Source organism: Echinops telfairi, unplaced genomic scaffold (genome assembly GCF_000313985.2).
Source record: "Echinops telfairi isolate 266 unplaced genomic scaffold, ASM31398v2 ScPeMD7_5592;HRSCAF=6446, whole genome shotgun sequence".
Lineage (NCBI taxonomy): Eukaryota > Metazoa > Chordata > Mammalia > Afrosoricida > Tenrecidae > Echinops > Echinops telfairi.
In genome coordinates this window covers 43,483,290-43,510,779 of record NW_022109491.1, presented here as the reverse complement: position 1 = coordinate 43,510,779, position 27,490 = coordinate 43,483,290, and the positions used below count along the sequence as shown (strand labels likewise).

Below are 27,490 nucleotides of genomic sequence, written 5' to 3'. Positions count from 1 at the left end.
TAGAAGAAAGTATTCTTGCATTGAGGGATTACTTGAGTGGAGGCCCAATGTGCTTCTGCTACCTTAATACTAAAACTATAAATGTAGGCTCTTAGATCTATTTCCCCATCTACATATAAATATATTTGCATATGTACATGTCTTTATCTAGACCTCTATAAATGCCCTTTGCCTCCCAGCTCTTTCTTCTATTTCCCTTGATTCGAGAGAGGAGACTTTCGACTCCTATAAAGACTTGTCATTTCTGAAACCCACAAGGGCTATGAGGTGCTATGAGTCTGAATCAACTCGATGGCAAAGAGTTGGGGCTTGTTTTCAGATGAGTATGTTTTTAAAAGATGCATCCAGATAGATTACCCTGAATTCCTGTCTGTTTGAGAGTGTGTACCCATGGCCCTCGGTCTTGAGAAATCCTCTACTTAGTTATGACATTTTGGGGTCACAGATATTTCCCCACAGCAATAATGCCTTTTGTATGATTATTTTATCAGCTCTATGTTGTTGTTAGCTGCCATCACGTCCGTTCCTACTCCTACTCCAGCCGAGGGAGGGAACGACTGTCCCCCCTGGGCCAGCACCCCCACCCCACCCCCCCACCCCCGTATTGAGCCTGCTGTGCAGCTCCATTCACTTCCTCCCTTGAGGGGCGTTCCCTTTTTCACTGGCCCTCCATCGCATGACGAGAGTCTCCAGGACTTCCCCTTCCTAGTTATCGCGGCCAGAGTAACTGAGACGCCTTCGTGTTGTACTCCCTTCCAAGGAGCAATCTGGAAGCACTTCCTCCAAGACAAATATGTTGTTCTTCACGGTATCTGTTATATTCTTTGCCGCCAATAACATCACTCAAACACATCATTTTTTTCTTCGCTATTTCTTGTCAGTTGTCCAGCTATAGCATAGATTTGAGGCAATTTAAAATATCATGACTTACCTCAGGTCTAAGGTGGGATCTTTATTTTTTTATACTTTAAAAGGGCGTTTTACCACAGATTTTCCCAATACAATATATTGTTTGATTTCTCTGCTGCTTTCCTGGACATTGCTTGTGGAGCTAAGAATATTGTAAGTGAGGATGCCAATCAAGGAGCAATATGGAGATATCTTAAATAACCATTGTATTGTTTTTGCTAGATATTATTGAATATTTTTCATTAATATTTCAGAACTCTCTTATAACCCAATCTAGTTTTGTGTACCTATTTTATTGTTCTTTTTTAAGTATTATCTGTATGAAATAATAAGTTACCCATCAGCAGATCTTTTTTATGCTTAAAATGGGAGTTAGGGCAGTGAACCACTTATTAAATTATTTTAATTCCATCACTGGCTGCAACCCTGATGCACACGTTTCCTCATATAAACCGCAGAGTGTTCCCCCTTTGCTTTGTGAACAACTGCTCCTTCATCTGGGTAACAGGTTAGGCTGCTGAGTGCACAGCCCGCAGTTTGAAAGCACGAGCCACTCTGGGAAGAGATGGGGCTTTCTACTCCCAGAACGAGTTACAGTCTGGGAATGCACAGGACTATTCCACCCTGTCCTTTTGGGTCACTGTGAGCCAGCACCCACGGGATGACAGTGAGTTTGGGTTTTGAGTTTGCCTGGGCATAATGAAGTGTTCTGGAATTCCTGTTTTTCGAAGTGGTATCCATAATTTGCTCTGATCCTCACAATTGAATGCCTTTGTATAGTCAAGAAAACCTAGGTAAACATCTTTCTCATATTCTCTACTTTCAGCCAAGATCCATCTGATATTGAGCAGCAACAATATTCCATGTCCTCTTCCAACTCTGGCATGAGCTTCTTGCAGTTCCTTGTCTGTATATACTGCAACCATTTTAAAATTAACTTTAGTAAACTTTTAAGAGTAAGTTTCAGATTCTATTGTGACATCCATTTTAAACGATTTTGGGTTCTTTTTAATAACCTTGTCGTTTCCTCGTTTATGATGCTCTCATGGTCATCCTACAACTCACCTGGTGTTTGGTCCTTAGTGTTCAGTGAGTCAAATCTGTTCTTGTGATGGTGTCTACATTCAGAATGTACTCAGTTCTCCATGATTCTCTTTGAATCATGGAAATACATGGAAATACAAGCCGTTGAAATACATTACTGTCAGTGATAGGGCAATATCGACATGCCTACAAGAAAGATCAATTAATGGAACTATTATTTAAATTTACTTTCCAAATGAGGTCATCAAACTGTGACCTGATTGACAGGCTAGACTCCACCCCTTTACAAGTTGACAGGAGATTATGTAACTGCCATAGGAATCTAGAAGAAGGCTTTCTCTGTCTGCTTCAGGGAGAATTCTGATAGCTTATCTGGCATTCTTCTTGGTGTTCCTTTGAAATCTGCTTGTACCATCTGTTTCCCCCATTTTTTCTTTCTTGCTTCTGTGCCTGACTTGCCCATTTCATATCTAAAAGTGATTAGCTTAAGACACACCCTACCTACACTGATTGAGCTTTCTTTGCTATATTAATGAGTTTCTATTTCCAAATAGTATTTTATCCATATGTATAAGGATTAGGATTCCCACATATATTTTATGGGGACACAATTCAATATATGACAGACATGGACCTAATAGTTTGCATTTATATCATGAATAACATTAGAACTTCTTTTTCAGTTCCTTTTGCCCTCCCTTAGCACTAAGGGTAGCCCACTATTCTTACTTTTGGTTTAGATAATAATAAGGTGAGTGGTAGTCTTGGATGGCACCATTGTTAAGAGCATGGCTGCTAACTGTAGTGTCAGTAACTGGAACCACCAATGACTCCATGGGAGTCTCCGTAAGATTGTCAGCCGAGCACATACTACGGTGCAGTGCTGTTGTGTCATGTAGGGTCATTATGAGCTAGAATGGACTCAATGGCACGCAGCAACCACTGTTTTGGAATCGGGGGTTAGGCATTGGTGCTATGGTTCTCACCTTCCATGTTTGTGCCCTGAGTTCATTTTTCAGCCAGGCTACCTAAGAGCCACTCCCACCGCTCTGTCAGTGGAGGCTTGTGTGTTGCCATGATGCTGACCAGATATCAGTGGGGCTTCCAGACTAAGGCAAGGTAGACAGGCCTAATGATCTCCTTTTAAAAATTTAGTCAAAGAAAAAAACCCTGGGGATCACACAGACAAATTATATTTGTTCGGAGAATCACTGTGAATTGGGGGCTAATTTGGGGGCAGCTAGGAACAAGGTGACAAGGAGCTAACTAATTGTCTATGTCCCAGAATGGGCTTCTGGCAAACCTACTTTCATGCCCATTCCCTTTCCTGTCATTTCTCATTATTCGTGATGTCATTTTCCTGTTCCAATTCTGGGTGAAGATCTTCAGTAGGTTCAATTGACAGTTCTTATTGGGACCATTGATCTGTACTACCTGGCAGCCAGGCATTCATATTTATGAATTGACACACACAAGGAATTATTGCTTTCTTTAATCTGAATCCTGAGCTCCAAAGGCTTCGCCAGGTCTTATAGTAGAAGTACTTGTACTGTATCGGTATCCACTCTCCTTTTACAGCCTTGTCACAAAACAAAGGAAAAAACATAAATCAGCCTTGATTCTGCCACGTTGAACCTTTCTGTGTCACTAACTATAGACCTTTATTGCTCTATCTCTGAAGCTAGACAGTTGAGTATCAAAGTATTATGATTATATGCCTAAAGGTCATCTTAGATGATTGCTTTCTGCCTAAAATATGAACAGAAAAAAATGTATATGATTTAAATACAGGTATTTCACAGGCTGGATATTATTAACACAAAATATTAACCTCTATCTTGGAAAGGAGAATTATAGTTGATTGTGAGTCCATTTAATGCTTGCTCTCTGCCTGCTTCAGCTGCCTAAAATCACCTCAGTGTACTATTTCTGAGTTATCATTCAAGTGTGGCTATAAATTTCCCCTGACAAAAACCACATCACCTCATTGCCATATAAGAAAACAACAAAACAGCCAACTGTGAAGGCATGCCGGCCAACTTTTCAACATTACAGCATTGGGGGTGGGGGGTGTGTGTGTGAGACATATTTGAATGAATTGAAAGTTAGTCTAGATGAAGCCCAAAAGATAGGTTTTTCATTAAGCTGCAAAATAAAGGGAGTGTGTTTATGCCAGTAAGATTAGGGTCCCAGAAATCCCTTTGCTCCATAAAGCTAGGTAATCAATCAAGTGGGTGGGAGAACATATAAGAAAGCATAGACGAGTTGTTGTCGTAACTGACAGATCTCTAATAACTAATAGTGATAGCTACCACGACTCCATCATCAATTCTTCACCAGTTAGAGATCATCATTGGCATTTTTTCCAGAGGTGAGTATTCAGGCTCACAGAACCACAGATAGTTAGCTGTTTAGTAATTAAGCATAAAATGAAACTATCCTACTCCATTGCCCACAAAGTGGGAGATGTGTGAAATGCATATATTAACATCAAGAATTTCTTTTAATAAGAAAATGGCAGACACCTAATAAAAATAGGTCAAAGAGTTAGACACTTCACAAAAACTAGCTATTCAACTGATGAGTGAACATTAGAAAAATGCAAATTTGAACCATGTAGGAAACCATTACATACCCACTGTATTTGCTAAAATGAAGACTGTTAATCTGCGTGGACTAGAGAAACAAATCCATAGAAATTCATATGTGTACAACAAGAGAGTTTTATTTAAAGGGTAATTGTACATTAAGAAAGCATCCCAACCCAGTCCAAGCCCATAAGTCTGATGTAAGCCCATATGTCCAATACCAATCTATAATGTCCTCTTCAAACTCACGAAACACATGCAATGATGCCAAATGCAGGAAGATCACAGGCCAGTGGGTAGAAAGTCTCTGGATCCAGTGGTGTTGTAAGCATCTCAGCACTGGCAGGGGTCTCCACATGGTATCTCCAGTTCCCAGGGTAAGGGGTCTATCAGCGTAGTGCCATGTGTCTTGTCAGTAGAGTATCTCAGGGAGTGAGCATTATCAGTAGAGACTCTCCAAGTGAGTGAGTAGAGAGAGAATATGCTTCCAAAGAGGAAATCCAGCAATTTTCAGAATTCTCAGAAGACCATTCCCACCCAGAGGCCTCATTGACTATGACCCGATTGACAAGCTAGACTCCACCCCTTCACTCTGAATCCTCCCAAGTCCCAAATTGACACCAGATTATGTACCTAGCACAAAGACCATATACCAAGTGTTGGTAAAGATCCAGCATATCAGGATTTCTCAATTTTACTGACCACTCCCACTGGTGGGAGTGGTCAGTAAAACTAATTGAGGAAATTATTTAATAGTTTTGACTAAAAGTCAGTATAGGCATTCCCTATAGTCTAGCCTTTTCACTCCCAAGTGTGCAGCCAACAGAAATGTGAACATTCATATATTCATCAGAGGGTTTATAAGAATGATTTCATAGCAGTATAATTCCTAATAACCAAACACCTGAAAACTAACCAAAAGCCCACTCAGAATAATGAATAAATCACAGAATGTTCACCATGGAATACTATATAGTAGTTAGAGTAAGTAAATTATTGCTATACATAACAACACAGATGGGTCTTGCAAACATGTTGAGCAAAAGAAGGTAGATACACACAAACTGAAGAGACAGAAATAACTAAACTATTGCTATTAGAACTCATCTAGTGTTCAGTTTTGCAGGAGGATTAGTACCCAGAAGGTAGCACTTGTGGGACACTCCTACGGTACTGTCAAGTTCCTCTTTCTTGATCTGGGTTACATATCTCTGTTTAGATATTGCAAATTTATCATATCTTCCACTTGTGATGTATGGCTTTTTTAAAAGTGTATTATACCTTAATACTAAGCTTTTAAAATATCATATGTACAGATGCTAATTATTAATTTTTTAATTTTACAGTAATAGTATAAACTTAAACAGAATGACCATATATATATGCATACATAAATGGATATATATGAAACCAGAATTGTATGGTACATTGTGACCATTATTATGAGAGAAATATTAATATTTTCTGATAGTACCTCACTGACCTCAATTTGTCTAAACTTGTCAGGGTGCAGGAGGAAATGGTGAATTCTTTCAGCATCAGCATTTACTGCTGGTTAGCAATCATTCATCCAAGGCATTATTGGCTAGCCAGATTTCCAAAAGATTAACACCTTTTCTTGCATGGAGTTCTGTAATAAAGTATTCCTTATAATTTTTATACTTCCAAGAAGGAAAACATAATGCAATGGACTCTGACATTCTGAGACCTGGCTAAACAAACCCTGAACCTGCCCTTGTTAGGAAACCAGGAGAAATAATCCAGCGAACTCTTTCTCAGGAGTAATCTTCACTTGCAGTAATAACTGCAGGGGAGAGGCAATATAGAATGGAGAACATTAGCAGCAGTTTAAGAACTGTTTTACAAAGAGCTCGGGTAATATAATATGTCATCTGAGACAGAATATTTGGAATCAAGCCTGTCCTTACTTCGAGTTCACATCATCCATTGCATTTGACCACTGGGGAATCTGACCCTATCTTTTCAAGGTCATCCATTGATTGGGGGCAAAGAAGACCTACCACACTCTGGAATTTTCCAATCTTCTTAACCCTAAACAGAGACTTTCAGTAATAGAAGAAGAACGACTCAAAAGACAATAGATGTGATATTAATGCAGCACTCTTACATATGTATTGCAGCTTGCTACCCTGGAATTCCCCCCAAAGAAGCTATTTGGAAACAAGGATGAGCGTTTCATTGCTGAGAGGAGAAGTCACTTAGAGGTAACAGCTTGCTTTCTTTGAGTTGTGTAGAAAATGTGCCATGATAGGCCAGAAAAATTATTCCTGTTAAACACCATTAATTTTGTTCATGATATGAAGGTGCTGCTGCATTAACACAGGAGACAGCCATAGTAGATTATCAGGTAGTACTATCAGTATATTGAAAATAAAAGCCTTTATCACCCTTCTGGTAAATGGAATGTGCTCCTGATTTTTCATTTTGTTTTTGTTTTTTAAGGGGCCACATTTAGTCTAAGGGTTAGGATAGAGGTTGTGGGTGAGAACAAACATTCACCAGAGACAGATGGCGATACTGCAGGATGAAGGTGCAGAGCTGGCTGCAAAATTTAGAATTAATTAACTGAAGATTTATAGTATTTCATCATGTTACTTTTTCAATAGAGTTGGACATAAAAAGACATATACCTTATTTTAGTCACTGTTTCTTTGGACTTTTTTACTGTGTGACAGCTTCAAGTAGCACTCTGGCTTGCCGCAAGTGTTGTTTTCTGTCTGACTACCACTGTACATTATTGACTACGTTATGAAGTTTGAGTTATTTCTCAGGAGGGTTCTTGCTTTCGTTGGAATCTAATGCTGACAAGTCTGAGTCTAAGCACTGACTCAAAACTTCAGTTTTCTTTGAGATGAGTAGGAACGGTGGGTGCAGGGTCACAGTGTCCTCTATTGTTTACTACCTTTTTTACCTTATTAAGTCACTGAAGCAGATATGAAGACAAAAAATAAATAGCTCACTACTGTGTTTTATCAACAAGCTCAGGTTCCCTTTTGCTGTTTCTTTAATAATAAGGTCTATTGGAAATGGAAGTAAAATAAGAAGAGCTGAGAGAACCTTTTCTGAACTGTGAATTCTACTTAAAATTTTAATGTTAATCTTGTTCCTAGTGACAACATTTTGAAATGGCTTTCCATGGAATCCATTAAATGCAGATGATCCAAGAATTAGGGAAATTTCAGAAGCTACCCGTGCCAAGGGGAGGAGTGGGAGAAATAGAAAATTTTAAAAGAGTAGGATATTATAACCTATGAGAATAATTTTAGAGTTTTGAAATCTTCAATAAGAGCAGTGCAGCGGGTTATATGTTAGTCCTCCAACCACAAGGTCAGCAGGTCAAAAACAACAGTTAGGTTCCCCATGGGAAAAGGTGCCGTTTTCTGCTCATCTAGATGTCTGGCCTTGGGAGCATGGAGAAGCACTTGCCCCTGTCCTGTGGGCTTGCTCTCAGTTGGAATCTACCAATGGCAGTGAGTTTTTCCCCCTCTGATTTTGTTTTTCTTAAGGCAAAACAAGAGTCAGGGGATGGCTATGCTTCTGGGCATTTGAGTTTAACTGTAGAATTATGAATTTGGAGAGATCTTAGTAATTTTAAGTCTGAGCCTTAGATAGATCATCATAGGCTCCTAAAAATCCTATAATTCCATGACCCTAATCATTGGTTGAAGGATTTACCTTCAAAGGAAAGATGATCTTGGTGAGCCTGCTTAAATTCTCTGAAAGGTTTGATGGTGTCATAAAAAATAAACACACACACTCACAATGAATTAATTGAAAAGGAACTAGTGATGGTTTTCTTCACCTAATCCCTGTAACAGTAACCATAGTAACCAGATCACCAGTAAGAACCGTGAGGATCGTGCAAGGCAGGACATTGTGTTCTGTTGTAAAGCGGTTGGAGCTGACTCAGTGGCACCTTATAGCAATAACCACCCTTAGCTGCCTCTGTTACCTACATTTATTATTCATAGAAACAAGAACAAAGTTAATATAAGGGGAATTCAAAAACTTGAATTAACAGATAACCTCATGCACATCAGTGTCCAAGACCCTGAGGCCAGAAGAACAAGATAGTGCCTGGCTACCACTACCAACTGTTCTGAAAGGGCAGCGAATAGCAGGGAATAGAAGAAACATGTGGAACAAAACTCAAAGCCATAACAAAAGAGCTAGCTTATGGGTTGGATAGAGACCAGTGGAAACCCCAAGATCAATAGCCCTTAGTGTACTCCTCAGATCTGGAACTAAACATACCCCATAGCTCATTTTTCAACCGAACAAAAACAGATGTATGTGAGGGACCATTAACACTAGACAGTAGGTTGTGAACATTATTTCTGAAGCGCTGCCAACAACTCAGAGACATAGGTGTAGAAACTACCAGTTAAGCAATGGCGGTCACAGGAAAAAGCATTCTCAGTCTCTGGCCAATGTGTTGGTTTGAGCATTAAGGTTCGTTTAATAATACTTGAAACCAGGTATCATTATTATCAGGATAAACCATAAGAAATTGCCAGTTGTAGGTTAAGAAATGGTGGGGTAGCACAGTCTCATAATATTGTTGCTATCTCCTGTTGATTAAATGTTTACTAAGTGCCAGGTATGCACAAAATGTTTAATATGTCATTTTTTCAGCATAACCCATTTGTGATTGGGTTCTATTATTATCTCAATTTTACACAAGAGAAAATTGAGGTTCCGGAAGGACAACTAATAATAGTAAATAGCAAAGCTGCCAATTCAGATGCATCTTTTAAAATAAGCCCTTTTTCTTACTTGGCAAGTTTTAAGATGAAGTTGGGTTCTTACTGAAAATAAAAACCATTGATTTTGAATGATATTCCATCTTGTAGCATTGCCACCACCATATTAACTCAAATCTGCCTAGTTATTCTTAGAAATCTCCTTCCTTATTGAGGAATTGCTGTGCGCCCACGCAATGCAGTGTGCTACAACTAAGAACCAGTTAGCAATACAGTGCTCCTGCCCTCTCGTCATGGACTGGGACCTTTAAGCTTATCTTTGTCAACGGAAAGATGTTCATAAATATTGTTTCATTATGATTATTCATTTTAAATATTCAATTAATTCGTTGTCAGAGATTCTGTATATGAGTTACTTCCAGCTTTGTTTGTTAAAGATAAAATATGCATATTGTTCCTATGTCGAGATTTATTTGGAGAACATGTAAAGTTCACCCAAAGAGCATGTCCTGTCTAAAGTACTGAAGGTTGCTGTTGTTACTGTGTTTGTGTGCTGTCGAGTTGATTTCTACAAATAGCAAACCTGCAGGAGGGGGTAGCACTTCCTCGTGTGGTTTCCTAGGCTGTCCTCTTTAGAACCGTCACTTGTCTGTCAGTTTGTGGTGGCTTTTCTGCTGCTTTGCTGCCCGAAGCTTTGTCCCTGGTATTTCAAATGCCAGCAGGGCTACTCAAAGCAATCAGCTTGCCGCTGAGCGTCCAGACTAAGAACAGACTACAAAGACGAAATCGACTGCCCACTTCGGAGGAATTAGTGGCTGAAAACCTTATGTATGACATGGAAACATTGTCACCTGCCGAAGGCCTAGTGAAGGGAAGTGCAATGCTGTCAGAAAGAGTGCCAGAGCCTGGGCCCCGCGCGTGGGGAGGCCCTCGAAATGTGACTGCTTCCTCAAATTAGAGTCGGTCACGGTGACATGAGTGAAGCAAAGCTTGTGGGAATCAAGCCTTTGGGATCTTCATTTACTCAAGGTGTGATGAAACACAGCAAAACACTCCTAATAATCAGAACTTTGAATGTACAAAGTATGGATCTAGGAAAACTGGAAATCGTAAAAAAGAAATGGAACACATAAAGACCCATATCCTAGCCGTCATTGAGCTGAAATGGGTTGGTAATGGCCATTTTGAATCAGAAAACCATATGCTTGACACAGCCTCCAGTGAAGCAGTCAAGAGAATGGCCTTTCATTCATGGTCCCAAAGGGCATTTCAAGGTCTATGTCGAAGTGCAATGCTGACTGTGATAGGATTACATCTATCCCCCTTCAAGAAAATCCAATCAGTACAACTATTATTCACATTTCTGCACCAATGACAGCTAATGATAAAGAAATTAAAGAATTCTGTCAGTGTCTCCAGTTCAAAATTGATCAAACATGCAATCAAGATGCATTAATAACTTATCAACAATTACAATGCAAATATTGGAAACAAAGAGAAGACAGTAGTTGTCAAATAAGTTCTTAGTGATAGAAAGAAACCTGGTGCTCATAGATCTATTTCCCCATCCTCATATAAATATATTTGCATATGTACATGTCTTTATCTAGACCTCTATAAATGCCCTTTGCCTTCCAGCTCTTTCCTCTATTTCCCTTGACTTTCCTCCTGTCCCACTATCATGCTCAGTCCCCACCAGGATTTCAGCACTTCCTCTTTGTTACATTCCCCTTGATCATGCCCTACCAGGTCTCCCACGCCCACCTCCCCACCAATTTGGATCGCTTGTTGTTCCCTTTTCCCTGGGTTTGTTAACACCTCTTCCCTTCCCCCCACCTCCCCCTCTCCCATGTCCCCCCAGAACTGTCAGTCCCGTTGTTTTCTGCTGCTCCCCTCCCCTGCCAACTCTTTCCTATTAATGGAAAGCACATCAGATGAAAGTAATGTAGCACAGCTCAGAATGTAGACTTAGTGCTGTGCGTGCCATTTATAGAGTTCAGTATAGAACATTTTTCATTACTCTGGTCACTTAAAAATAAGTGAAGTTAGGCCTGAACATTGCAGTGTTAAACAGATGTTGGGCTGTTGCTACTCGCCTGCTAAGTACAGCAAGACATTGCTATTTGATTTTGTTTTTTTATTATCGCTTTGTGTCTGCAACAGAAGTAGGTATCCCAAGTGGTACAGGCAAAAGGGGCATCTGCGTAAGCTCACTCCCTTACCTGGTACCTGGAGCTGGCGTGCCTGCTGCCTTGTTCAGAGGATGATGTCACCTTCAAATTGCTGTTGACACGATTGTTTATTATGCCTAATTTAATAGCATTTTAATACTGTCTCCTTTTGCTGCCCCTTACATCTCACAGCATGCTGTGGCACAACAGGGGCGATAAGGAAAGGGTTTTTAAACTGAAGCACTTCACTTCTAGACCCCAGTGGAAGTATCAGAAATATGGCCAAAAGTAAGGATAAGGAACTCCTGGTCTAGAGATGTGCCGACAGGTGATCAGAAAAATATTGGACACTTTCTACTGATGCTCAAATTAATCATTTTTCTTAGAATGAATGACATTTTTAATCATATATTTGTGTTATGTGTGCACCTTTAACTTCCGGTGGTCTTATTCACATTGTTTATTGAGTTGTAACTGTCAGAGAGTGCTCGTTCTTGTTTTCCCCAGTTCACACTGGACAGTCTCGGGCCTTCTTCCTGTATCTCCTAGAGCAAAACCCAGGGATCTGTCTGGACTGCGGAAAGATGAGTCTAGGAGATTGGGGGAGAAGGTGCATACAGAGAAAGAAAGGCAGATCCTTTATGCCATTTCATGCCTGTGGACCTGACCTAGAGAACAATGTGCAGCTAATGGATTGTATGAATTGTATAGATCTATTCTCAAAAGACTCAGACCAGCAAGGGTTTCATCAATTGAGCCTATTTAAGGGGACTCTTCTGAAGACATCCTGCCTTCTCCGTCAGACTCAGCCATACCTTCCTATAGGTGCCTTTCTGGGATCGGCCCCACTACTTTCTGCTTTCCATGCCTTTAGAGTTCTTCATTCACGTCCTTGTTTGGATGGAACACATCTCTAATAGACTTCTGAGAAAGGATGTGTTAGAGAAAATTCCAGAGGCATGAAGAGCTTTTTATTTATATGCGCTGTAGACGGCTAAAAAATGTTAGTTGGAAAAGATTTTTCTTTTAGAATTTTGAAAGGATAATTTCATTGTCTTCTAATTCCAATATTATTGCTAAGCAGTACAAAGAGAAATAGATTCTTTTTCCGTTGTATGTGACAAGATTCTTCCGTCTTTGCAACCAAAAGCGTACAGGGCTTCACTCAGTGGTCTGAATGGTTTCTGTGTTACTCTACTGAGGGTCTCAACTCCTCAGCTCTGCTGAACTCTTCTATGAGTTCCCTCCTGCTCTTCATTTCTGGGAATTCCTCCTGGTAAGATTCGCCTCGGGCTTTCTCCTGTTGTTATGTTTTGAAGTCTCATTTCTTCAGATTGAGCTTCCTGGTCTAGTTCTTGGTTTTCTCTCTCATTTGCATTCTCATTCTCTTTCTACTTGCCAAGTTACTTCCTCACCTTTATTTTCCAGGTTTCTACTGAGTTTTAAATTTCTGGTTTTATGTTTCTCATTCCTAGGAACTGAAAACTCATTTTCTTAAATTTTTTATTTAAAATTTTTCTTTGAAATTTAAAAAAAAAATAAAATTTTGGTTTATACACAATAAAATGCATAGATATAACCATACACCTTGATTAGTTTTCTCACAATGGAAGTCCCACCAGGTTAAAAATTGGGACGTGACCAGCAAGTCAAATGCCTCTTAGTCCTCTTTCTGAACTGAAACTTCCTTCAGCCTTTCGAGCATTGTCCACCATCCTGCCTTCCGATACCCTCTGTTAATCTTGTGTCTTTGTTTTTTAGTCATTTTACTGGGGGCTCGTACAATGCTTATCACAATTCATACATCCATCCATTGTGTCAAGCACATCTGTACATATGTTGCCATCATCATTCTCAAAAAGTTTGCTTTCTATGTGAGCCCTTGGTTTCAGCTCCTCTTTTTTTTTTCTTACCCTCCTTCCCTCCCCATAATCTTGTGTCTTTTGAACTTTATGGAAAGGGAGCCATGTGGTGTCTGGCTTCTTTTGGTCAGCATGATGTTTGTGCAGTCCGTCCATGTTGTTTAATTCTTTGGTTTCTTTTTCTTTTCTTTTTTATTTGGTTTATTTTTATTTTTTGTGTGTGAGAGAGAGAGAGAGAGAGAGTGAGTGAGTGAGTGAAAGTCAGTGAGTGAGTGAGTGAGTCTTAATTCTTGTTTATACTTCTAAAGTATGTAATTGTACAAATATACCAAAGTTTATCTTTCCATTGGCTGCTGAGCATTTCAGTTTGGGATTATTACCAATAACGGTGATAGTAAAATTAGCAGTGTGCGTCTTTCAGTGAATATATGGAAGAACTGATAGGAATGCCACAACAAATACAGTCTTGTCTTCATGTGGGTCTCATTGTAGTGGAAAGAAACAGTACACAGGCATAGAATAGCATGTGCTGATATGTGTTATGAAGAAGGAAATGGTATATTAAGAGAGAAGGAGAACGATGGAGGTCAGAAATAATATTTTATATAACATGGCCAAGAAGGCATTGCTATTAAGATGTCATTTAAGCAGAAATCTAAAAGAAGCAGAGGGCGAACCAAGTTTGCTAGAGACCCTCTACCCTCATGTGTATAACCCCCAGGAATCTCCAAGTGTGCTTCGCCAACCAATGTCAATCCATGGAGAGGTGGTGCAAGTTCACTAGAAGGTAAGCACGAAGACCCAACACTTATCAATGTTTTAGCAATTTGGTATTGTGATATCTCAGAGCAGGACCATAAACTTGTCTTGTTGAAAGAGATGTAGCCCCAAAATGTCAGTCTGTGACAAGATGGAAATGTTTAAATATGGAAATAAAATAAATCAACATCCCCCCCGCCCCTAGATAGTTTGAGAAATACTGCACTGTGTAGTCTACCTCACTCTGGATTAATTTTCTGCCTTTGTTATAATATTCTGGTTTTTATTTTCCATCTTCTAGTGTTGTTACCTACAGAATAAGGTCTAGCTTCTAGAACTGCACAAACAACTACACAAACGTGTAGTTCTGTACACGTTGGGATTCAATCCACATGGTCAGCAGTTCAAAATCACCAGGAGCACCATGGGGAAAAGACTGGGTTTTCAACTTCCATAAATAGTTACAGTCTCCGAAACCCACAGGGGTCACCGTGAGTCAGCATTGACTCCATGGTGGTGAGTTTGAATGTTTATAGCATTAATAAGAGCTACATGTCAGTGTAGTCCTTATTTATGCATTTCCTTTGTTGCAATGACACAAGGGCTTATTCAAAATGCTTCTTACACATTTTTGTATTTAAGAAACACTGTCCTTGTCCCATTTCCACAAAATGTTCTTCTCACTGTTTATGTTAACGTTTGAGACTCATCCTTAACTCATTTATAAAGCTCTGCCCAATTTGCATTAAATTCCCTCAGAGATGTTTCAATCACTCAGTCTATACTTACTCATATTTATTTCCTAAATAAATTGTACTTCTTTTAGATAAATGACCTTCAACATGCTCTTTGCAAAGTGAACCTTTATTCTGCACTTTACTGTCTTTGTAAGCTACATATTATCTTCAAATTCAGTATGATTTTCCCTTGACATTCCTGTTGTCTTACATACACGTACTTGGTTTTCCTTTTATAGTGTTAGTGAATCACAACATATACTGCAGCCCTTTAAAATAATGTTTTAGGGGAAGTAAATTGATAAGAACATCACTATTTCCAAATGCATCCAATTTATTAATCTGTCCTTATTTGCCCATGTAAAGCTCTCATCCGTTTTCAGATAGTCATGTCATATTCCTGCAATTCACTGCAGTGCCTTTAAATTTACATACATAATTTTTTTCCCGGCAACAAAAGAAAAAAAATAAAGAATTAATGAGCTTCTCTAATCTCATATCCAATTGAGATAATTTGTTTCATATTATTTATAAGTGAAATTAGGAACAGACTTAGAAATCAAGACAGCGTTTGCTAACAAAAGTAGAAAATGGTCATACATTAAGTCATAGATTTTTTCTTTTGCTCAATGGATGTTTTATCCGGCTAGAAACAGAAACGCAAAGAACCAGAAGGCTTTTACTTCCTGTTCTCAGGACATGTAACTCACGCAGCAAGAGGCTTCCATCTTTTATGAATGTCACCATAGTGCCGGTTATTTTTGCTTCGTAAAATTTGTTGTTGGCTCCCCTTTCTTTTTCCATTTGTAGTGCTTATGCTTCTAGTTCAGAAAATTACATTTATGTGCAGCTTCTTATTTGGAAAAGAGATGGGGCTATTCAAGAGATCGCAGTCAATATGAACTGAAATCTCTTACTTGGAAAGGCAGTTCCTTGTGGCAGAAATGGTGAAAGTGAGGAAACTCCAGCTAGTCTACTATTGGACCCTGGTGGCACAGTTGGGCTGCTAACCACAAGGTCAGCGGTTTGAAACCATCAGCAGCTCCAAACCACCGATAGCTCCGAAGAAGAAAAGAGGCTTTCTACGCCCATACAAAGTTACAGCCTAGGACACCTCAGGGAAGTTCTGCTCTGTCCTGTGGAGTCACTATGAGTCAGAATCTACGTAATGGCAGTGAGTTTTGTATTTCGAGAGCCCATAATTTCTTAAGGTTTAAGGGCCCCATAGCCTTCTCCAATATCCCTGAGCTAGTGACATACCCTATAAGCTTTAAAACCTGCCTTCTATCTACTGTTTGCCAAACTTTTTTTTCTTAACTTACTGCACTACCTTCACAATGTTTCAGCTAAAAATGGTCCCTGATGCTTAAAGTTTTTGTGCGGGTTGTCCACCTTTGCTTACACAGTTTTTTGAGGGCTTATTTGGTATTTAAAACCCAACCAAATGGATGTAACCAGGAGCCACATGTCAATCAACTGCCCAACTGGCAACAACTGTTTTTCATATTTCTTCTTCAACAGCTATTCAGATGTCAGGAGATGGCTAGGAGAGTTTTAAGTTTTATAAAGTTTAGTTTTGAAGCACACAGTAAAATTTGATAGGCTACTTTTGCTAAGACAACTTAGTAAACTTCCTATACTCAGGGGGAAAGAAGAGAGAGTAAATCTATAAATTTTACTACAAAGTAAGGGCTCAAGAAAAACAGGCCTATGCTTCTGAAGATTGCTTATCAAGAATTATTAATTTAGCTCATTGAGAAAAGCTTCTCCTATGCCTGCCTCACCATTGCTCACTCTTGCTGAGGAACAAGTCGGGCTGGGAGCTGCCGTGCCGCCTTGACATTCAAGGACATCTGAAAGAAACCCATGGAACCAGAATAGGCTTTCACCAGATTAGAACCACTTTAACCAACCGCTAAGTAAAGTCCCTGGAGAAAGTGTGTACTGACTTGATTAGAGTCTAAAAGAAGAACCCGAAAGTGAAGGGACCAATTAGGATCCCTACCAAGACTGAGACTCATGACCCCTTTTGGTGAAGGTTCTAAGACCTGGGATCTGTTCCAGATGAGAATCTGCAGGGGACTCATTGACTTTCATATCCCTTGTGAGATAGTTAAGCAGAACACTTCCATCAGAATTGAACCTGGAGTAGAAGTTGAAGTCACCTTTGCAGACGCTTAAATCAACTATTTTAATAAATTATGTTAGTTAAAAAAAGCCAGAATTATTAATTTACCTAATTGATTGCATCAGTGATTTAATAGCATCTTTATAAGTAAAACACTATCCTGGGCATAATATATAAATTAATGTAGTTGCTAATTCTGTAGAAGCTATCTTTATGGAAACGAAATTTCTGATTTGCTCTTCCTTGTTAACAGCTCCTACAGCCTGCAGAGAGGTTTTGATCTGGCTTTTCTTCCTGATTCTATTGTCCTGAGCTAGCTAAGCCTTTCTCATTGTCACCAATGAAGAGGATCATTGGTGCAGATAATCCAAATCCCCCATTAATCCTTTCTGGGGCTTGGGATCATGGGCCCACCACGTGGGACCCTAATCCTTGCTATAGCTAGGGCATGACCATTGCGTCTTCTGAGATGTAGATCTGTCTGGACTCAAAAATAACTCCCAAGCAAGAAGATAATCTACAAGGCAAATAGCCTTACACAGATAATCTGGAACCTCTTTTTCAAAGAACAAAAATAATACAGTGAGCCTCCCTTCTTTAGAATATCGAGTTAAACCTTTTGCTCTGGAATTCAAAGAATTGCTATTATTCAGTGACAACCCAGTCCAAGGTCAACTGAATTATAACCAAAGAAAGTTTGCCATGTCAGTAAACACACTACCTTAGGTCAAGTGTGAAAGGGAATGATCTTTCCTTTCAACCAAAGCTATAGCTGCAGGAGTAATGGGAATAAAATCACTCAATATTCTCAAGTTATCGGAGTACCCACTGTATATGTTGTCAGTGTACCCAGTTCTTGGGTTAATTGAAAGCAGGCTTTGGGGTGGCCACATTTAATGTTCGGTATGTCCTATTTTTCACGTTTGCTGGGCCTGGCTCTTTGAATGAGTTTTAGGACATGATAATCAAGATATACCAGCCAGATTCTCATTTGAAAGTCCATGTCAGTCAAGTCGGTCATTTGGAGCAGAAATTTAATCTTAAAATGCCAGAAATCTCTCTAAAGGTTTATATAATGCAGGAAGGAGCCACGAGCTTAGGAAAATAGAAAATAATAGAGCTTTGCTTTGTTTCATTTTTCCAACTTTTTAGGTTCATGGCAAACAAAATGTGCCCTAAAACAAGCTTTTGGAAAATAATTAATTTTTCTGATGTGGAAAAGGTTTTCCTTTTTGTCTTTTTTGTTTGTTTTTAATATGATTTCCCATTTTGTGAAAAAGAAAGCTAACTTTTCCCTAATTTAAAATAACTGGTGGAATAAAGGGCATGTTATTATTTCATGTAAGGTGGTTTTAAGGAAAAAAACTTTAAACTCCATATTTTCACTTTCTGCCATTTTCTTTGACAAAAGAAAATGTCAACTACTTAACATGTTTTAAGCTGATGTGCTTTTAAACATCTAAGAGAGGGAACGATGAACATATTTGCCTATTAACTCCCTATATAACAAGTAATTAACAGCCATTTGTTAAGTATATATTGGGACTTGGAAAAGTTTGTTATTTTTAATTCCCTCTTTCCACCAACTTTTGGAAACCCCTTCATACTGTGAATTGGGTTTTGCCCTAAGTGCTAAACTGACATTAGCTCATTTAATGTTCTAAACCCCAAGAAGTAGATGGTATAACCAGACGAGGAAGCTGAGCTGCAGAGGAGGGAAGTGAATTCCTCTACACCTCTGTGCCGAGCTATGTTCCAGTGCTTAGCACACTGGCAGCATAGTGCCTGCCCAGCACCGAAAACCCACACTGATGCCATCGTATTGATTCTGACTCAGGATGACCCTATAGGACAGGATAAAGTGGCACCATAGGCTTTCCAAAGAACCAAATCACCACACCTTTCTCCGACAGTGGAGCTGATAGTGTATCCATTCAGCGCTACCCACTGCACCTCTGGAGCTTCTTGAGAAGTACTAGCCAAACCCCCAAAGGGCTGCTCTATAGTCACCTCTTCCTCAGATCAACTCTATATGGGATTTCTGGGACTGTAAATCTTTAAAGGAACATATTATTTCTACAAGCAAGTGCTAGGTTTCAACTGCCAACCTTGTGGTTTAACAGCCTAACTCCTACCCCACAGGGCCAACAGAAGCAATAAAATAAAAAAAGATAAAGAAGTCCTGAAACTTACTCTACCATCAAGCCAATTGTGCATCATAGCAACACGAAAGGACAGGTTAGCACTGCCCCTGTGAGTTTCTGAAACTGGAGCTCATTGTAGAACTAGAGACCTTCATCCTTCTCCATTGGTGCAACTGGTGGATTCAAACTTGGGACCTTGAGATTAGAAGCCCAATGCATAATAACCACTATGCTACCAGGGCCATTCCTAAGAAGCACTAAAACAAAACAAAAAAACCCAAAAAACACACAAATTCACTGTCATTGACTTGATTCTGACTTGGCAGCTCTACAGAACGGGGTAGAACTGTCCCTGTGAGTTTCTGAGCGTGTAACACTTTATGGGAGTAGAAATCCTTGTCTTCCTCCACCAGAGGCTGGTGGTTTTGAACTGCTGACCTCGTAGCTAGCAGCCTAATATGTAAGTGAAAACAGTACTAAATTAGATCCCAACACTATGGTGTGCCTCAAGGACATTGTTCGTTTGGTTGCTTTGTTTCTGTATTGAACCTGTCACCAGTCCCGGACCAAAACCCAAAAGTACAAATACGTGACCAAAGTCACAGAAGCAGGGGAGCAGCGGGCACTGCCTGCTCTCTGCACAAGCTCTCAACTGCTTTCCACTTGGGGCTTCAATCGCGTCAAGTCAGATTTCCATATATAGGTTTGGCAAATGATATTTCTCCATACATATTTGTATGTGCTATAAATATAGCCATGAATGTAGGAGCGCTTGCATAGGGGAAAGCGATGAGAACATCTTAGCAATAACAAAGTGCTTTTAGGAAATGAATCGCTGGGCCTGAGACCCAGGACCATAGTCATGGGGTTGGGGCTTAAATTGAGGGGTGTTAGAGTCCATTGACAATGTAACATAATCCACAAAGATAATGTTCTACATTCTACTTTGGTGAGTAGGAATGGGATAGTAAGTGCTTTCAAGCAGGCCTCTAAGGTACAACTATTGACCCCCACTCCACCCCTTCCCCCTAAAAGAAAAAAAGACAATGAAAGACAATTAATCCAAAGGACTAATGGACCACTCCGACCTCAGCTTCCACAACCCTGAGGCTAGAAGAGCTGGATGGGATCCATGTCCCACTGCTGACTGCTCGGAAGGGATGGAGGATCCTGGCCAATGTTATAGAAAAATGTGTGCAAAACTCAAAATCATGGAAGAACTAGACTTACTGGTTTTGTAGAGCCTAAAAGAATCTTGAGACTGTGGAGCTAGGGCAACACCTGGAGCTGAACTCACCCCCAAAGCTCAACTTTCAGCCAAATAAAAAAACAAAAACAAAAACACCGTGAGGGAAGTACTCATTTCTTAGAACAAACACAAAAGATGAAAGAGGTGGCTTGTGCTCAGGGATAAAGCTCCGGTGGCTGGAAGGGGTAGGGAAGGAGGAGGAGTGATACCAGTGAAATACTGGGAGGAAGTGGGAGAAGAGTGTTTGCAATTACTATGAGGAAGCCAAATGTACCCGAACTGTGGACTAGGAAACCATTTTGCCTTATATGCTTTCACTCAAATCACAATAAAAGCTATGTTTAAAAAAAATAAACATATGGAGTCATATTCTCCAGAATGCACTGTCAAGGATCACACAGGGACATTATAATTGCAATTCCTCTCTTCCCCTACCCTAAACGAGAGTCCAGCTGATTTTGACTTGTTCTGAGAAAATAACAATGTATCCAGGCCTGTTTCGATGTTTCTAATGTGGCTTGGTGTTCACTGTACGCTTGCCAGGACCCCAGCCCAGGAAATACTAGTGTCCCCGACTGGGTCATGATGCTTGTCAGAGCGCCTGCAGATCCCACGCCAGAATTTTAACCTGTAAAACTTGAATATCACTTGGATGTTAAATGCATATATCCCTTATACAAATGTTAAAGCTTGCTGGATTTTATTAGGCTCTGTGAACCAGACTCAGTATATTAAATTTATGACTGATGCAGTACTATAATTCAATACAATATGCTTGTGTCATTAAACTCATAAAGAAGATGGTCTGAATAGCTGTGATGAATAGTTTTGATTCTGTAATCGCAGACTAACAGTTTTACCCTGATTAATTTTCACCGAGACGGCTCAGAATTCTCTATAACATCAGAAATAAATGCCATCTTTGAAATGATGACTACTCATTTCAAGTATTTATTTTAAATCCTGGGATAGGAAAAGTGTCTGTTATAAAAGAAGTACCTGTGGAAATAGAAACAGAGCTACTCAATGAAAACATCAAAAGTATTAGACAAGGTTGGCATGAATAGTACTTCAATTTATGTCAGTCATAAATTAGAAATGGAACCCAAAAGACCCTTTTTGTTGGTTGTTCCCAGTTGTGTAATTTCATTTGTTCCTTTATCTCTTAATTCCCAAACCCTTGTATATGTATTATCACTGTGTGAAGTAACCCAAAACTTGGTGACTTAGAACAATTGCCATTTTATTTGTTTATGATTCTGTGGTTCTGGAATTTGGGCTGGGTCATTCTAAATATTCTTAGGTTAGCTCACTATGGCGCTGCATTCTGACTCTGGATCCACCGAGGGAGGGGCTCTCTGGGATGCTGGAATACCCAGGTTATTTCTTAATTTTCAGGCTCTCAAATTCAAGGGGAGGAGACCACAGAAGAACATGAATCTCAGGAACCATGATCCTGTAGCAGAATATGCCAAATCTGCTTTTACTCCCAGATCAACTTCATCTTTATGGCTCCCTCCACTTCTTTTTTGACCTTGTGCTTGATATCTGGAAGTTTGTATTAAACAAAAGTGAATTACATATATAGTTTTAGGTTATATTTTTATGATTCCTGGAATCCTGGACAAAAGATACCCTAAGTTTGATGTGATTCTATCCAGGGAAATGGTTCAATATATGGAAAGAATAGATATTCAGTATGGTTACATGGAGTTCTAGTTTCAACTTCTGTAGACTTTGATTTATTCATTTATTAATGGGACTTAGGTGAAACTGGTTGTAGCTAAGATTCCTTAGCTACATTTTCTGATTTTATAAGGAAGGGATGGAAGAATAGAATTAAGAGACCTTTCAAAGTTTTTTGTTTTGTTTTGCTTTGATTTTTGATAGGAACGTGAAGTGTCTGTTCTCCAACATTGTTGGAGTGACAATGAGTTAAGACCTATGGGAAAAATGAAGATCAAATGCTACATTCTTCAGTGTATATTACAACTTGATACAAAGGAAACAGAAATTCTTACCGTTGGACAATAGGCAACTTCATGAAAACAGAAAACATTGAAGTTGTCCGTGATTTTATTTTACTTGGGTCCACAATCAGTGCTAATGGAATGAGTGGCAAGAAATCAAATGACATAGCATTACATTGGCCACCTCCGCTGCACAGGATCTCTTTAAAGTGTCAAAAGGCAAAGCTGTCACACTGAGGACTAAGTGTGCCTGAGCCGGGACTAGTGTGATGGATCACCTCACTTGCGTGTGAAAACTGGACAGTGACTCAGGAAGACTGAAGAAGAATGTATGGTTTAGATGATGGTGTTGGCAAAGAATGTGGAAAGTTCCATGTGCTGCTAGAAGAATGAACACATCTATCTGCAAGGAAGTACAGCCAGAACGCTTCTTAGAAGTGGAGAGAGAGATGGTAGAAAGAGAGATGAGCCGCTGGAAAAGGACATCCTGCTTGGTAAAGAGCAGTGAGGAGGGAGACCCGCAGGGAGGTGGGTTGACCCCGTAGCTGAAGCAGTGGGCTCAGGTTGAGGAAATGGTGAGGATGGCACAGGGCCAAGCGGTGCCTTACTCTGTTGTACATACGGGCACTCTGAGTCAGAGAAGACGTGCTTGCACCTAACCAAAAAAATTTTTTTTAAATACACTTAACCTTTGAACTAGCAATTTCATTTTAGGAATTTATTCTATAGATACAGATACCAATGCCTATTAGATTATTTATTTCATTCATCACATATTAAGAATACTTGCAATGTGCTAAACACTATATTAAGTACCCAGCCTACATTCTGTGAATAAAGTTGTCAAAAATCTTCTCCCTAGAATTGAAAGCTTTCAATTCTAGAAGGATTGAAATGACTGGAACACCTATTTGGGCACCAGTTTCAGAATGATTTTCTCTAGAAATTAAGTGAACAAAATAAGATTTAGAAGAATGTGTATACTGTTCACCTGCTTATGTCAGTACAGGTGGGGGGGGGCATCTGATTTCTCTCCTATAGGCATCCAAGCACTGCTAGCGCTGTGGCTTAGGCATTGGCCTACGAGCCACCAACATCAGCAATTCAGACCCGCCAGCTCCTCCAAGAGACGAGATGAGACTGTATTCTCTTGTGAAGATTTACAGCCTTGGAAACTTTACATCGAGTCTCTAAGTGTTGGACTCAGTTTGAGGAAGTGGGTTTAGTTTTGGCATATGTAAGCATAGATCTCTGGGAAGTTTAAGCCCTAGTAACTTGCTTTTGTATGGTAGAGGTGATTGTCGTGAGATACCACCGAGTCAGTTCTGACCCAGAGCGTCCTTCTGTACAACAGAACAAATATTGCCCAGTCCTGTGTCGTCCCCACGATTGCTCCCATGCTTAATCCCATTGTTGCAGCCACAGCTTCAATCCATCTCCTGGAGGAACTTTCTCTTTTTCTCTGCCCCTCTCCTTTACCAAACAGGATGTCCTTCTCAGGGACCGGTCTCTCCTCACAGCTTGTATTTTATTGACTATAACAATATTCAACTGTGAGGATCATAACAGTTGAATGGGAATTCCAGAACAATTCATTGTGCTCATACAGAACTTGTACGTGGATCAAAAGACAGTTGGGAGTTTGTTGTCGCTTCCTTTATTCTGGAATAGTTTTATATGGAATTGGTATATAAACTATTCCAGAATATAGGAAGCGACAACAAACTCCTAAACTCATTCTAGGAAGAGAGCTTATCCCTTAATACCCAAACAAGCAAGGAGTTCACAAGTACAGAAAACTACAGACCAATTTCCCCTGCCCTCAAGCCAATTCTGACTCATAATGGTCCTACTGGGCAGAGTAGAACTGTCTCTCTGACCGAGTTTCTGAGACTGTAACTCTTTACAGGAGCAGAACGCCCTGGCATTCTCCCGAGAAGCAACAGGTCATTTAGAAATGTTGACCTTGTAGTTATCACTACACAATCACTAAACCCCTCAAAGCTCCTTCACAGGCAAAAACTGCTTATGAGCATAAATGCAAAACTTCTGGCCAATAGAACCCAACAACATCAAAAAATAATAATTTACCACAACCAAGTGGAATGGGTGAATTAAGGATGGTTCAACATTAGAAAAACAATGAATATAATCCAATACATAATCCAACAAGACAATAAGAACAATGTGATCATATTAATAAATGCAGAAAACATTTCTAATGGAAACAAGAAAATGGGAATACAGGGTCTTAAGTGGAGAGCAAATGTTTTGAGAATGATGAGGGCAATGAATGTACAAATGTGCTTTACACAATCGATGTATTTATGGATTGTGATAAGAGTTGTATGAGCCTCTAATAAAATTATTTTAAAAAAATAAAATGGGAATAGAAGGGAAATTGCTCAACATAATAAAGATTATATACGAAAAGCTAATGGCCAACATCACTCTCAACAGGGTACTGATCACATTTCTCCTGAGAACAGGACTAGATATGGATGCCCCCTATCACCACTCTTCCTTAACACAGTGCTGGAAGTCTTAACCAGAACCATTAGAAAACAGAAAGAAATCAAGGGAATACAACTGGGCAAAGAAGTGAAACTTTTGCTTTTTAAGGATGTCATTAGTTTAAGGAATCCACACAAAGATTGTTGGAAACAATCAGGGGATTTGGTAAAAGTTACAAGGTCAACAACCAAATCAGTAGGATTTCCATATACCTATTACACAGTTGCAGTAGTCACAACAGCCTGGTACTGGTATCATGATAGATAACATAGGCCAATGGGACAGAATAGAAAACTCAGATTACAGGCAACTGATTTTCAACAAAGACCCAAAAAACATTACATAGGAAAGAGATACCCTCTTCCTTCAACAAATGGTGCCATAAAAATTGGATCTCAATCTTCAGAAGAATGAAAAAGGACTCATATACCTCACCCTATGCATAAAAACAGATTCAAAATATATTAGAGACTTAAATGTGAACCCAAACTTATAATGATCATCAATGGAATACTGGGACAAATGTAAGGGCCCCGTTGCAGGACATATACAGACTTCCAAAGATAGTACAGGAAGCACATCCAGTGAGAGAGAAAATAAATGACTAGGACCTATTAAAAATGAACTATGCACATCAAAAGACTTCATCAAATGAGTGAAATGAGAGTCCATGGATTGGGGAAAAGATCTTCAGCAATGAGACAATGGACAAGGGACTAATTACTAAAACCTATAGAATTCTGCAACATATCAATAAGACAAAACAAATGATCCACTTAAAAGATGGGCCCACAACATGAACAGAGAAGACCCTTGAATGGCTAACAAACACATGAGGAAATGCTCACAATCCCTAACCATCAGGGAGGTGCAACTCAAACAGTGATGAGCTATCTATCACCTTACACCCACATCGATAACTCAGTTCAAAAAAACAGCAACAAATGCTGCAGAGGGTGTGGAGAGATTGGTGCTCTAATACACTGCTCATGGGAATGTAGACAGGTATAATCATTGTGGAAAATGATTTGGAGCTTCCTGAACAATTGGGAATAGAAGTACCATACAGCCCTACACTACCTCTGGTGGGCACAACTCCCAAAGAAGGAAAGGACAGAACAAGAACAGATAGGCTCTCTCCTGTTTGCTGCAGCACAGTTCACAATAGCAAAGAACTTGAAATTGCCCAAATGCCCGTCACTTGAAAAATGAAAAAAGAGATTCTGGTACATACACACATGGAATACAGTGCTTCCCTAAAAAACAGTGATGAAACCTGGAAGCACTTTATGGCATTGAAGGATCTGGACACCATTATGCTGAGTGAAATTAGTCAATCATAAAAGGACAAATATTTTATGAACCTACTATTTTATTTATTTTTTTAATCGTTTTATTAGGGGCTCATACAACTCTTATCATAATCCATACATACATCAATTGTGTAAAGCACATCTGTACATTCATTGCCCTCATCATTCTCAAAACATTTCCTCTCCACTTAAGCCCCTGGCATCAGGTCCTCATTTCCCCCCCCCTGCCCACTCCCCACTCTCTCATAAGCCCTTGATAATTTATAAATTATTATTTTGTCATATCTTGCCCTGTCCAACGTCTCCCTTCACCCACGTTTCTGCGGTCACATATACTTAGTTCCTTGTAATTGGTTCCCTCTTTTCAACTCACTCTCCCTCTACCCTCCCAGTATCGCCACTCACACCACTGGGCCTGAAGGGATCATCCGCCCTGGATTCCCTGTGTTTCCAGTTCCTATCTGTACCAGTGTACATCCTCTGGTCTAGCCAGACTTGCAAGGTAGAATTCAGATCATGATAGTCGGGGCGGGGAGGAAGCATTTAGGAACCAGCGGAAAGTTATATTTTTCCTCGTTGCTACATCGCACCCTGACTGGCTCGTCTCCTCCCCGAGACCCTCTGCAAGGGGATACCCAGTGGCTTTGGGTCTCCACGCCGCACTCCCCCCATCATTCACTATGGTAAGATTTTTTTGAACCTACTATTTTAAGGATAAAAATCAAGACAAAGTCAGTCTCCAGTTCTCAGGCCATCTAATTTTCTAATCTGCTCCCTCGGGTGGTGAGGTAGTATGCCTACCTAGTTAACGTGAGCTATGTATTGTCCTCCATATTAGAACATCCAGATGGGTCAAGTTTCCCCTGTTATGTGGAAAGGGAAAAGACCAATTATTCCTTGCCATATAACAGTGTTCTGCGGTCATCCCAAATCAACAGACAACCCTACAAGAGTAATCACTGGACCTCACTGGGAAGTCAAATCCAAAGTGGGAGTGGGAACACATGTGTGTTTTAGAAAAAGCAATTACGAGTCTGAGGATGTGTAAGATGGGCAGAAAGTGTAGAAACCCCAGAGGGAGGACTCACCTGGCATTACGTTCTCAACTGGACACGTTTGAGCTAATAGTTTCCAACCAACTCCTGGCAACCCAGGCCTTATCCTGTGTGTTCAACTCCAGACCAACAGGAAGTTGTTGTTTTCAAACTCTCTGTGCCTTTTGTGACGTGGATTACTCTACCAGGTGTTCATAAATGAATATAATTGAAAGTATTGTCATATCTCTACCCCTCATGGCTTGTATAATTAATGTCGTCACCTAAGTCATGAAGATGTAAAGGTTAACAATACCTGTATTAGAAACTAATAAACTGCTCTA

At 39.8% G+C, this 27,490-nt stretch overlaps 1 protein-coding gene across 2 annotated transcripts in view; it reads left to right on the top strand.

The window, feature by feature from the left end:
* KIF16B (kinesin family member 16B) overlaps window positions 1–27,490 on the top strand; it is a 245,950-nt gene that overhangs the window by 209,916 nt on the left and 8,544 nt on the right. For both annotated transcript variants that reach the window (XM_004697819.4, XM_045295431.1), the window contains one exon: window positions 6,683–6,766. In XM_004697819.4, the coding sequence (XP_004697876.1) occupies window positions 6,683–6,766 (84 nt within the window). The remainder of the gene's footprint in view (window positions 1–6,682; window positions 6,767–27,490) is intronic.